The following is a 13,172-nucleotide window of genomic DNA, read 5'->3' as shown; positions in this document are numbered from 1 at the left end:
GATATAGATATAGATATTTGCGCCTTTATGGCTCGATGTACTTTTCCCTTGTTATTGAACATGTTGGTAAGAAACAAAAAAAGCGAAGAACTGCTTCCGGTTCAGGCGGGGTCAGTTGTAGCAGTACTTCCGGTTAAGCAGGGGTCAGTGTGAAGACTGAAGCTTTAAACACTTAAAAAAAACTTCAAACATGCTGTTACGAGTGAGTACTTCCAGCGGTTTTCCTGTTTTATGTCCCGCTGAACTGTGTGAGTGTGTGCAGAGTGTTTTTATGGAAATAATTCTGCTTGTTCGCATCACGTCGCGTGCGTCCGCCGGTAGCTTGTGTAACATCACCTCTAACTCCCACGTTACAAATACTCTTAAGATTACAAGCGCAATCTGCTACCACGTTAGAAATACTCAGATTACAGCAGCTTCTGATACTTCAGTCAGACTGCACGTTTACTCTCGCTAGGAAGCGTTAAACTACGACAGAAACTTGTGGAACAAAATAACGTCTGTAGTTTTCTCAGAGGTTACACAACATGATGATTGTGTCTGAAATAATATCTCCAACAATCAATGCTACTAAAATAGATTCAAGCAATAAAATAAGAGCTCTTTTCAGGTCTAACTGGACACATTTTTTTTAATAAAATTCTGCTATATTAAATCCAATCTTAATATATCTGATTGGTATTTGTAGATAAAATAAACCAACCTCACAAATAGTAAATGGATTTTACTCATATAGTGCTTCTCCACCGCTTGAACAGTCCCCAAAGCCTTTTACATCCTAAATCAAATTCACTCACGCACCAATGGAACTGTCTGCCATGCAAGCCCAAGCATTGGGAGCAGTTTGGGGTTCAGTGTCTTGCTCAAGGACACTTTGACAAGTGGAAATGGGGAATCGAACCTTTCGATTGGGAGACGACCACTCTACCAACTGAGCCAGACCAAAAAAAGTAATTCAACAAATAATAAGTATGCACATTGGATTTAGAGTTTGATGTTTTTCTGTCATTGTGAGTTCTGAGGTCTTCTTCACCTTTATTACACATCAGTTCCAGTTTTACAGACGCTGCTCTCGCTTCATATTTGTGTTTCCTTCAGTTCCTCTGTAAAGCAGCACTTTGGTTTCTAGTGTTCAGATGAGAAACAAACTGGTCCCACATCTAAGTGTGAGTCTAATAGAGCTGCTCACAAGAGAACCGAGTCCTGAAGATTCAGAACTCCATTCGTTTTTGTTGTTTCTCTTTCAGTCAAATGAACTAAACCTGCACATTAAAGGCAAAGAGAAATGCCGCTGAGCAAAATTATGCCTGTAACACTGTTTCATCCAGTTTATCACACTTCTTTAAAATGAAGGAGTTCCGTGAAGGCTTTCAGATGCATCACTGTCAGATCGATCCCTTTATTGCATGTAAAGTCTCAAATAAAGACAAAAAAATACGTGAACATTTCAACCACATCACTGGTTTATTTTTCCTCTTGTGTGTTTTGTTCACTTTGTATAGTAACTTTTATAGAAATTAGGTTATAGTTGCACATTATATTGGTCATTTTCTATGATTGTCAGGTTGTTAGAGTAAAGTCTATTTCCTCCCAAAGTGACAGAACTTCAAAAGCCTTTTGTTTGTGTATTTCAGAGGGCGTTGCACATTGGAGGTTTGACCCTGAAACACAGCCGGTCCATTCACCACAGTCCTGTATGGAGGAGTCCTCTGATCCCCATCGTCGTGGAGCAGACGGTGAGCAGACGAAGAGAAGCTCTCCCTCAAAGAAAATCCCCAAAACACTGATTTACGTGTGAAGAGTTGGCGCAGGCCGGTGTCCTCGGGGAGTGAACAGCCTGAAACATGTTTTAGATGCTCAACGCACCAAAAGCCCACAACCAGACGGACAGTTATCACAACGTTGGTTATTGTCTGTTTTAGTTCTGGTAAGATGTGAGCTGTGTGTTGCGTGCATGGAAGGAGGCGGGGCTGTGTGAAGCTCCAGAACCAGTAACAAGGTGCTTCATCTCATTCAGAAATCATGAGACCTGCAGGCGGGTCAGTGACACATCGGTCTGGGAACATGTGCTCGATGTGCTTGTTGATATTAAGACCAGTCTTCAGATAGTTGATCCAGTTGGCAGGAGGTGATGGAGAGAAAACCAGAGGATCATCCTTATAAAGAGTTGAGTTTATTCTGTAAAGACCTGTACCCGTATTCACAAAGCATCCTAAAACTAAAAGTGACGTCACTCTTAAAGAAAATCTTAGAATTCCTTGAATTCTAAGATTTTTTTTTTGGGAATTATTTTCTTACTCGGATAAAAGTAATTCACAAACCATCTGAAGCCCTCAGAGAACTCTTAAAGTGGAAAACTGCTCAAAGTAGTGAGGAGGACTTTGAAGAAGCCTAAAGTTTCTTTAACAGACAAGATGGTGGAAAGATGTTTTTAATATTTGGTGGGTTAATTTTACTCTCCATTCATCACGAGGAGCACAGAGGCTTTTTTCTTTCTTCCTTTCTCTAACAACCAATCAGCTTTCAGCAGACTGCATCACACACAGGGGCCAACCACACCTCCTCACTGTGATAAAAGTTGCTGTCAACTCCTTGCTAAAAGTTGCTCTTAGAATCACTTCCTGAATCACTTTTAATCTGAAATTCCTTGCCAGGAGCTTTGAGGCTCTGAGACACTGAGATGCTTCGTGAAAACGAGCACTGGTGTGAGATTATTGTTTTATTTCCTGTGCTGTGAAATGACCTGTGGTTATTTAGGCTTGTGAGGCTCATGGTGAATGTATGGAGGAGTGTTAGGGCCGTTGGAGAGAAAACACAATCTGAGATTAAAACAAACGTGAAACTCATGCGCTTCAAAAAAAAGTTGGAAATCACAAAGTGGAAACGTCCGTCCATCTACATGCCAGCATGTGTGACTGCAAATACAAAATGCATCGCAGGCGGTTTAATGAAGTGGTGAAGCTGTACTTGAGAACAGGCTTTATATCATAAACACAGTTATCAGTATTAGATGCATGCAGCTCTCCGTCGCCTACGTTAGGGGAGTACGAAGGACAAAGGCACGGATCCCCGGGTGCTTAGAAAACGTGGTGTTAATATTAATCAAGGAAATCCTGTGTAAAATCACATGTCCATAAGCAGGAAGCAACCCTATATAGTCACGATTAAGTGATTTAATGTGATATCACATCTACAGGCAAATGATGAGGGACGGACAGACGTCTCCACTTTGTAGAAAAAAGACAAATTCTTTTTCTCCATGAAAAAAAAATCTAGAATTTTTTTTTCTGAAGCTCAAGTTTTCTTCTTCAGTGGCCCCAATACTCTCTATGTGGTGAGAAACCAGTTCAGTTAAAAGGAGGAATAGCAGAACTGGCCCATAACCTGATACTTTGAACGTGTTGAAGTACTGTTGTGATCCCGGCTGGTCCTCGGTGAGCAGGACCGACGTGTCACTGGAGCTTGTTGGTGGACGCCGGCTTGTGGAGCAGATGTGTGGAAGTACTGATGTACGTCTGGCCAGTGTGGAGAGCGAGCGCCGGCCGGGCAGAGCTGTGGCGTCTGCAGCCGTGTACTGCGGCCGTGTACTGCGGCCGTGTACTGCGGCTGTGTACTGCAGCCGTGTACTGCAGCCATGTAGTGCAGTACTGCTGAAGCAGGATCTGTTCGGTTGGACGAGAGGAGACTCTCCTGACTCATCGAGCTGACTGACTCACATCTTCTGACGTCTGTGTCACCGTCACTGATCATTCTGTGAGTTTGCATGTTTACCCTGTTTGAAGTAAAAACTACTGGTTGTGTTTGTTTGCTTGTTTCAGGGCCGAGGAGAACGAGCGTACGACATCTACTCCCGCCTCCTCAGAGAGAGGATTATTTGTCTAATGGGTCCTGTAAGTATCTCTGGACTTCAACATGGCTGAGCCCTTGTCTTGTACCTGTACCTGTACCTGTACCTGTACCTGTACCTGTACCTGTACCTTTGTTCCTCTTCCTCCAGATTGATGATTCTGTGGCCAGTCTGGTCATCGCTCAGCTGCTCTTCCTCCAGTCAGAAAGCAACAACAAGCCCATCCACATGTACATCAACAGTCCCGGTAAGAGACACATGGTGTTTATTAAAACTGGTTCCTGCTATTCAGATTAAACCCTGAGAACAACGCCGGGAGTCTGAAGGACTGTCTGAGGTGTGATCCTTGTTGGATTTGCGCTGAGACAAACTGTCTGATGTGAAGCCTGATATAAAGCTGGAGTCCCTGCTGGTTCGTCTCCCCCAGGCGGTGTGGTGACAGCAGGTCTGGCCATTTACGACACCATGCAGTACATCCTCAATCCCATCTCCACCTGGTGTGTGGGCCAGGCAGCCAGCATGGGGAGTCTGCTCCTGGCAGCAGGAACCAACGGCATGAGGCACTCGCTGCCCAACGCCCGCATCATGGTGCACCAGCCTTCAGGGGGCGCCAGGGTGAGCCACAACGCAACAGCTGCCCCAGCCACCACTCTGCTGAACGGTGGGATAACCGTGTGTGTGTGTGTGTGTGTGTGTGTGTGTGTGTGTGTGTGTGTGTGTGTGTGTGTGTGTGTGTGTGTGTGTGTGTGTGTGTGTGTGTGTGTGTGTGTGTGTGTGTGTGTGTGTGTGTGTGTGTGTGTGTGTGTGTGTGTGTGTGTGTGTGTGTGTGTGTGTGTGTGTGTGTGTGTGCAGGGTCAAGCCACTGACATCGCCATCCAGGCTGAGGAGATCCTGAAGCTCAAGAGGCAGATCAACAACATTTACTCCAAACACACCGGACAGCTGCTGGAGACCATCGGTACACACACACACACTTCTGTGTAAAGTTCTTGCTGTCACACTGAACTATGGAGGTATTATTGGTGAAAAAGGTTTGTCTACTTGTAAAAGTGAATTTGTAGTTGTGTACCTGTAGGATTCTTTTCTCTCCACTAACACGACATCACACTCACAAGTCACAACTTCTTAACTACAGGAGCTCAAATCCTGTTTTACGAGTCACAGATTGTTTCCTTCATCTGCAGATCAAACATCGCGGCTCTCAGCTGAGATATCTGGTGAAGAAGACCTGAGTGTTTGGTCAATGGAGAAAAAGGCGGTGCTTATCTGAGATTGACGGATGTCACAGCCAATCAGGAGAGAGGGATCGCTGTCCCAAAGCCAATCAGAGTTTGTCTGTATCGCGGCTGAGAAGCGCTCCTGCTGCTCCGGATTGAACTCATCAGTCAGAATTCATTGAATCACCAGCAGCAGAGAGGTTTTGTCTTTTGAGTCACATTAATACGTCACCTTTGATGCGAAGCTGGAAAAATCTCACGTCCCGTCATTCTTTTCCTCCGTTTCTGCATCAAAACAAGAAAAGCTCCTCTCTTCTGATTGGCTGTGAAATCCGTCAATCTCAGATAAGCATCGCCTTTTTCCTCATTGAACGAACTCACAGGTCTTTTCCACCAGATATCTCAGCTGAGAGCCGCGATGTTTGATCTGTAGATGAAGAAAACAATCTGTGACTCGTGTGGAAGAACTTCACATCGACACAGAAGCACAAATATGTTCTTCACCAGATTTACTGCAACAATTGGAGGAAAAATATCAGCATGACAGTTTTTTTAATCTGTGACTTGTACAACAGGAGCTCCTGAAATTAAGAATTTGTTGTGTGATGTTGTATTTGTGGAGAGAAAAGAATCCTACAGGTACACGACTCATTGTACACAACTACAAGTTTACTTTTACAAGTACACAAACCTTTTTCACCAATAATACCTCCATAGTTAACTCTTAACTCTGAAGTCTGTTTAAAGATGATAGACTGATGTCTACACACTAAAGAATAATATTGAAAGACTAAAGCCTCACATGTGCAGTTAAGGTCAGAATTATACCCCCCCCCCCCCCCCCCCCCCCCCCCCCCCCCCCCCACCCCTCCATGAAATTCACACAGCTTTTCCAGACATCCCAGTGTTCCTTTGGATGCTTCTTACATGATTTAAATTTACACACAAAATGAAGCAGAGGAGAGAACCCGGGTCGTAGGACTCCCTCTGGTCACTCTCTCGGCTCTGACACTGACTTGTTGAAGCCTCAGTGGCCTCCTCCTCACCCGCCTCGTCTCCCCCGTCCAGAGGGCATCATGGAGAGAGACCGCTACATGAGCCCCATGGAGGCGCAGGACTTCGGCCTCATCGACCGCGTGCTGGTCCATCCACCGCAGGCGGGGCAGGACGAGCCGGAGCTGGTGCAGAAAGAGCCGGCGGCAGCAAGCCCGCCCCCCCAGCCCCAGTGCCCCCCCACTGAGCAGGACCCCAGGACCAGCCCCCCCTCCTCCCACAAACCTGAGCCATGAGCCTGTGTGTGTGTGTGTGTGTGTGTGTGTGTGTGTGTGTGTGTGCGTGTGCGTGTGCGTGTGTGTGTGTGTGTGTGTGTGTGTGTGTGTGTGTGTGTGTGTGTGTGTGTGTGCGCGCGTGCGTGAGAGAGAGAATCTATTGAATAAACAACTGAAGTCTAGACCACCTTTCAGAAAATTCTTCTTTAATAAACTTTGATATACTTTGAGCAGGATTATGAGACAACTTGTATTTTTGCTGATGATTTTTATTTCTTAAAGCTGCGGCGCTCCAGCGGCTCCAGCCAAAGAGTTGACAAAAAGCTGAAACCTGAATATTTAAGAAAGCAGTGGTGTAGTAAAAATACTTAGTTACTCCCAAAATGACTTCAGTACTGTATCTGTACTTTACTTGACTTTTTACATTTATAACAACTTTCACTTTTACTTCTTACATTAAGAAGAAAATAATACTTTTCCTCCACTACATTTCTGCTGGACACTGTTGTTACTCACTACAAAATAAAATGTGAATATAATCGTACTTCACTGTCTCCTCTGGACTGTGTCGATGCAGGCCTGTCACTTTAAATAATGTTTAAAGTGTTTTACCAATGCGATGCTGCAGGTGTGTATGTGTGCGTGTGAGAGAGAGCGCGTGCGTGCTCTCACTGGTAGGTAGAGCCGCGTCCACCATAAACAGAAAATGGCAACAGGGGCAACCGAAGTTGACGCCGAACGGGCAACTTTGGCCGAGTTTTTAGGCAGAAAGCTGAAGAGAGCAACCAGTGGAGTTTCGTCAACATTCCCCAGGAGGTGAACCTCAGTCTGACCATGAGTATTTATATTTGATAAGCATCGTGGGTCTGCTCGGATTAAAATCTCTCCCTTGTTTCTGCAAATAGTCTCACACATGCGCAAGTGTAAACGTTTTATAAATTATAATTAGATAAACAAGTTAACTTATACACAACTGACAGGCGCGCGCAGGTGTGAAAGCAGCGGCGGTCTGTTTGCCTCCCAAACAGTCAAATACGGTCTTTTGGCGCCCCCGTGTGGTTGCGCAGGAGAACTGTAATTTGACCAACAGGTCAACTGGCCCGATTCTATTTTTCCGACCTGACGTGATGAGAAGATGCTGAATTGGTGCAAACAAGTCCAACCTGGCAACACCGCCTGCAGGCAGCTAAAGATAAAGGTATGCGTTATGCTCTCATCTCATCTCTATGAGGATTATGTGAGAAATGAAACAGCCATAACTCAGTGTGAATTAGTGTGTTTATTATTAGTTATTATTATTATTAACATGTCACAGCAACGTCTTCCGGACCTTTCCATCGTCAGCATCAACCACACAGTCGGGCGTCACTTTTCAAATGATGATGTAATCGATGGAAGGTCAGATTGTAGGAGTTTTGTAGGAAACACTGTGTCCTGCTCAGAGAACTCACATGCAATAAATCTCTTCTCTGAAGTGTGTGAATGAATGTATTTGTGTGAGGAAGAGTGTGTGCAAGTTACTCCCAAAATGTAATATATATTAGTTACTGTCATTTGCCACTTTTAATGTGTATTATATAAACTATAGCATCAAGAGAAGTGCCCTCAAAGGCCGGTTTAATCATTTAATCCTTATGTAAGGCATCAGCAATGCCTTACATTAGAGCAAATAGTAATGTTACTGCGTTACTTCTGTAATGCAGTACTCACAACACTGTATACATATAAAATTGTGTTTATATAGTGGGTAATTTTTATATTGGTCAATAAACAGGTAATTTGTGCAGAAGGGTGTAGTGTTTTGTTTGTACATGTTGGTCTGGTTGGAGAATAACGGTTTTGCTGGGTTGGTTGGGTTGGTTGGGTCGGGTCCGTTGGTCGGGTCGGTCAGGCGTTGAGGTGGGTTAGTTGGGTCGGGTCGGTTGGTTGGGTCGGTCAGGCGTTGAGGTGGGTTAGTTGGGTCAGGTCGGTTGGTTGGGTCGGTCAGGCGTTGAGGTGGGTTAGTTGGGTCGGTTGGGTCGGGTCCGTTGGTCGGGTCGGTCAGGCGTTGAGGTGGGTGTTTGTCCAGGGTGCAGAACCAGCCAGGTCCACCAGTCCATCTCTCCTTCCATCGACCTCAGCCTTTCTCTCCTTTGTCAGTTGGAACTCAAACACCCTCTCTGTATGAGAGATTAAACCAGTCTTGTGTCTTTGCTTTCATTTTTAATACTGAAGTACATTACATGTGAAGTAGATTGAGACTTTTACTCAATAATTATTACATGGGTGACTTTCACTTTTACAGAAGTAGATTTCAAGCAAAGTACTTTTAATCAAGTATTTTTATCTACTTTTAACAGCAATGTGTGAAGGAGAGCGAGGCGTTCGAGCAAGACTGATGATTAAAATGTTTAAGTTGAAGCTCTGCAGCCTGAAATTCCTCTTCCTACCTGAAATGTGGCGAGGTGATTCCCTGTCAAATCAACAAAAAACAGATATTGGAACAATTTTAAAAAGTCCAAAATGAGGAACGCTTCACGAATTTGCGTGTCATCCTTGCGCAGGGGCCATGCTAATCTTCTCTGTATCGTTCCAATTTTAGTATATGCACGACCGAAGTCGCACGACTGTATGAGGGGGCGGAGTCTTATTTATATGTGCCAGAGCAGAGACCACTCAGAGTCACGGTGGGACCGAATTGGGATCAAAGCTGGACCTGGTCCGGAGGAACAACCGGGAACGGTCCATACAGCTCCGATAGTTCGCCGAGACTCGGTCCGGCTCAGCTCGTCCGGATTCTCTTTGGCTCCTCCAGGAGCATGACGGGAAATATGCAAATTAGTGACGTCGGCGGACGCTGGTTGGAGGCTTAAACGAAAAGCTGAGGGCCGCACATTACCGCACCTGAAGGGGCCCGGACTACAGACCTGATCCCGCAGCGTGTCCCCGACCTTCCCGCAGCCCCGCGCGCTCAGACACGCTCATGAGCGTGTACAGAGAAAACAACACTCTCGGCGACGGCCACGGCCGGAAGTGACGAAACCGAAGCAGGAAGTGGCTGTGGAGCTCTGCGGCGCCACAAACATAATAAAGAGTGGACACCGCATCAACCGCTACTACCATAGACATTATAAAGAGTACACGCCACATATGCTGCAGGGGCGCAGGAAATACGGCCGCAATGTTAGTTCCGGACGTCATAGACTGCCGGGTTGCAGGATATACAGGCGCCATCTTGGCTCGGTCGCAGGAAATCCGGGCGCCATCTTGCTCCGGTCGGCCAACCTGTAAACGCAACGTGAAGCAGCAGAGAATCTAAGACGCCAGAGCAACTGTGCGGCGTATTCCTGTACAAATCGGCGGACTGTTGAAAGCAGGGCTCGGGGGATTACTTTTCACACATATAATGTAACATTATTGTTAGAGGTTTGTGAAAAGAAACTTAATGTACCGTCACTCTGTCCATCGGTGAACTCGTAGCCGCTGTGATGAGCTGGACTTTGTTTACTTTTATAGACTTGGATTACAAAATACACAAGAATGCTGTTGTAGAAATAAACCAAGTATTGCTGTATGACATTGACCAGCACGTTTTACTAGTTGACACAGGCTGTATCATTCACCAGTAATTCTTTCACCCTAACAGAAGTAATTCCTCTCATGGCTTCTCCTCCACACTGACAACACATCTGATTGTAGAAGTTTGCAAACAAACTTAATATTTTTGCAGCGTTGGTTCATTTATCAACATTTAGGCATCAAAATAGGAAAAAAGAAAATAAGCGAAGTCTCCTTTTAAAAATGTTTGTGTGTTGACTCAAATATCCTATTTTCATTTTGAAGGTTTCCTGAAGACAAAGATTTGAGGAAAAGGAGTGAAGTGGCTTTCAAGAGGAAGGATTCACTGCCAGTGAGTCCTCTTTGTTTACAGTGAGCATTTTAAGCAGGATGATTTCGACAGGAGAGGACAAGTTGTCCAACAAGGATGTTATTCCCTCCATCTTCAGCTTCCCGGTTCACCTCCAAAGAGCAGGCGTATCATCATAAGACTATTAGCTTTCATCAATGTAAATATTCAATTGTCAATCACAGGGCAGGGTCTAAACCTTATCCGTGTGTGTGTGTGTGCGTGCGTGCGTGCGTGCGTGCGTGCGTGCGTGCGTGCGTGTTAGTTATGCTTCCTTGTTTTAGTATAGAACAAGGCGAGCCCTCCAGCAGCTCTAAATAAAGGTGAATGGAGCCTGTGTGTCTCTCAGGATGAGCCAGAAGCTTCAGCCTCATCATGTATTTCTATTTTAAACATCATGACTATGGAACTCTCTTGTGTGCTGCCACTCGTATTAAAAAACCTATACACACGCAATGGAGGACATGTTGAACATGACACACACACACACACACACACACACACACACACACACACACACACACACACACACACACACACACACACACACACACACACACACACACACACACGATGACAACAAGACAAAGTGGCTCAAACCCCAGTTGAGTCAGAGTTCAGTGTGTGAAGTGAAACATCACTTAAACCGTCTTCATCCCTCCTCCTTCCAGGATCAGGGCTCTGCCTTGCTGCTTCTCCTGCTGCTCTTCAGACCATGAAGCTTTAGCAAGAGAGGAAAGTCTGGAGTGAGAGAAGAGCAACGCCATGGTGAGAGACAAGAGGACAAAGACCAGAGTGAAGAGATGTTTGGGGGATTTGAGGTAAAAGAACCTCGTTAATGAAGAGCTCCAAAAGAGTCTGGATTTCTACTCTGCTAACATACATGTTCATGTTATTGTTAAACTCCTTGGTTATTATCTGAAGAACTCGTTTATTTACAACAGTAATTCGTCAAAATCTAAATGGACAACGCTAAGACAGCCTTTTGTAGTGTATGAAGATGAGGGAGTGAAACATTTTGAGTCTCTCTGAGGTATTTGTGTGTCTTTGGCCCAGTAGGTGAAGTGTGAGGACAAACTCTCTGTCGTCCTTAGTGTACTCAGGCTTTGCCATGACGTCTATTTGAAGATCTGAAATGAAATGAGAAAAAACAAGAATATGTTAAATGGCTACTTCCCAATGTTTTCACAGGTGGCTGGTCAGTGGAGGACGAGCCTGAACAAGATGATGCTGGAAGTGCTGGAGAGAAGAAGACCAGACTGAATATAAATAAAAACATGGAGCAGGGGACACTGTGGGACACTGTGGGACAAACACAGCCTGGCCCACAGTGTCCTCTGGCTGAGGGAAGGTGTGCAGCTCAGGTTCCCTGGCAGCTGGGAATGTTTCCTCTGGTGCAGGAAGACTGGACTGTCCTCCTCTCACCTCTGCCAGCCTCTCCTCCCTGGACTGTCCTCCTCTCGCCTCTGCCAGCCTCTCCTCCCTGGACTGTCCTCCTCTCGCCTCTGCCAGCCTCTCCTCCCTGGACTGTCCTCCTCTCACCTCTGCCAGCCTCTCCTCCCTGGACTGTCCTCCTCTCGCCTCTGCCAGCCTCTCCTCCCTGGACTGTCCTCCTCTCGCCTCTGCCAGCCTCTCCTCCCTGGACTGTCCTCCTCTCGCCTCTGCCAGCCTCTCCTCCCTGGACTGTCCTCCTCTCGCCTCTGCCAGCCTCTCCTCCCTGGACTGTCCTCCTCTCACCTCTGCCAGCCTCTCCTCCCTGGACTGTCCTCCTCTCACCTCTGCCAGCCTCTCCTCCCTGGACTGTCCTCCTCTCGCCTCTGCCAGCCTCTCCTCCCTGGACTGTCCTCCTCTCGCCTCTGCCAGCCTCTCCTCCCTGGACTGTCCTCCTCTCACCTCTGCCAGCCTCTCCTCCCTGGACTGTCCTCCTCTCACCTCTGCCAGCCTCTCCTCCCTGGACTGTCCTCCTCTCGCCTCTGCCAGCCTCTCCTCCCTGGACAGCAATGGCCAGTCCGTCACCGATACTGGGGAGCAGCTCATCTACCCCCAGTGAAAAGGCTCTGGTGACGCCCTGGTGCAGCAGTGATTCGTCGGTCGCAGATGAAAAAAGCTTCAAAAATAGAAATGAGATAGAAATGTTCCTTCCTGTGGCCATGAGAATCAATAACTCGCCCTGGTAAATGGTGTTTACTGTGTTTTGGTTAATTCCATCCTCTCTGTGCTGATGTAAGTCTTGTACAGATTAATATTCAAAACTACTTTTGTAATTTTTATCCTGTTTTATTTGATATTTAACTTTCTATTTATTCTGTGAGGAGCAATGCTTCAAGGGATTTCCCTCCGGGATTAATTATGTATTTCTATTCTGCCCAAATTGTCTGAAAAAGTTTGTAAAATAAGGATGAACTCATTAAATCAGGTACAAAAACATTTAAAAAATTTAAAATTAGATGAAACAAATGGAAAATAAAATAAAAATAAATTCCAAAACAAATTAAAAAGCCCATTTCGATATAATACACTGTAATTTAAACTTCATAATACAAGATAGTTTTTGTACTTGTATCTAAACTACTGTATATATGAAACTTTAGAAGCTGTGTCAGCCTCAGTAAAACCTATTTTATTACATATTTGTAGTCCTGTAATCTCGTTTGTCACATTAAGGTGATATAAAGAACCGTTTCCAGTGTTTTGATTCTTAAGTCTTAAGTATTTCATTAATTCAGAATGTTAATTTCCAAAATATTACTGAATTACTTTCACTTGTTCTCATGATTTGTCCTCCTCAGAGTCTGGTTCTGCAGGGTTCTCCTCAGAGCCTGGTTCTGCAGGGTTCTCCTCAGAGCCTGGTTCTGCAGGGTTCTCCTCAGAGTCTGGTTCTACAGGGTTCTCCTCAGAGCCTGGTTCTGCAGGGTTCTCCTCAGAGCCTGGTTCTGCAGGGTTCTCCTCAGAGT

At 45.5% G+C, this 13,172-nt stretch overlaps 1 protein-coding gene across 1 annotated transcript; it reads left to right on the top strand.

The window, feature by feature from the left end:
• The first annotated feature begins 92 nt into the window (after window positions 1-92).
• clpp (caseinolytic mitochondrial matrix peptidase proteolytic subunit) lies at window positions 93-6,875 on the top strand. The gene is made up of 7 exons (XM_080486914.1): window positions 93-202; window positions 1,635-1,736; window positions 3,819-3,890; window positions 3,998-4,094; window positions 4,275-4,462; window positions 4,700-4,805; window positions 6,133-6,875. The coding sequence occupies exons 1-7, from the start codon at window positions 191-193 to the stop codon at window positions 6,351-6,353; spliced, it is 798 nt and encodes a 265-aa protein (XP_080343040.1). The 5' UTR covers window positions 93-190; the 3' UTR covers window positions 6,354-6,875.
• The last annotated feature ends 6,297 nt before the right edge of the window (window positions 6,876-13,172 follow it).

This window comes from Lipophrys pholis, assembly GCF_963383615.2.
Source record: "Lipophrys pholis genome assembly, chromosome: 19".
NCBI lineage: Eukaryota > Metazoa > Chordata > Actinopteri > Blenniiformes > Blenniidae > Lipophrys > Lipophrys pholis.
Note: the sequence above shows the minus strand (reverse complement) of the source record. Positions and strands in the feature narration are given on the sequence as shown.

Excerpts from the sequence above, each read along its gene's own strand:
- clpp (XM_080486914.1), top strand. Across the intron at positions 4,095-4,274 it reads CATGTACATCAACAGTCCCG|GCGGTGTGGTGACAGCAGGT; the intron begins GTAAGAGACACA and ends CGTCTCCCCCAG. Across the intron at positions 4,806-6,132 it reads ACAGCTGCTGGAGACCATCG|AGGGCATCATGGAGAGAGAC; the intron begins GTACACACACAC and ends TCCCCCGTCCAG.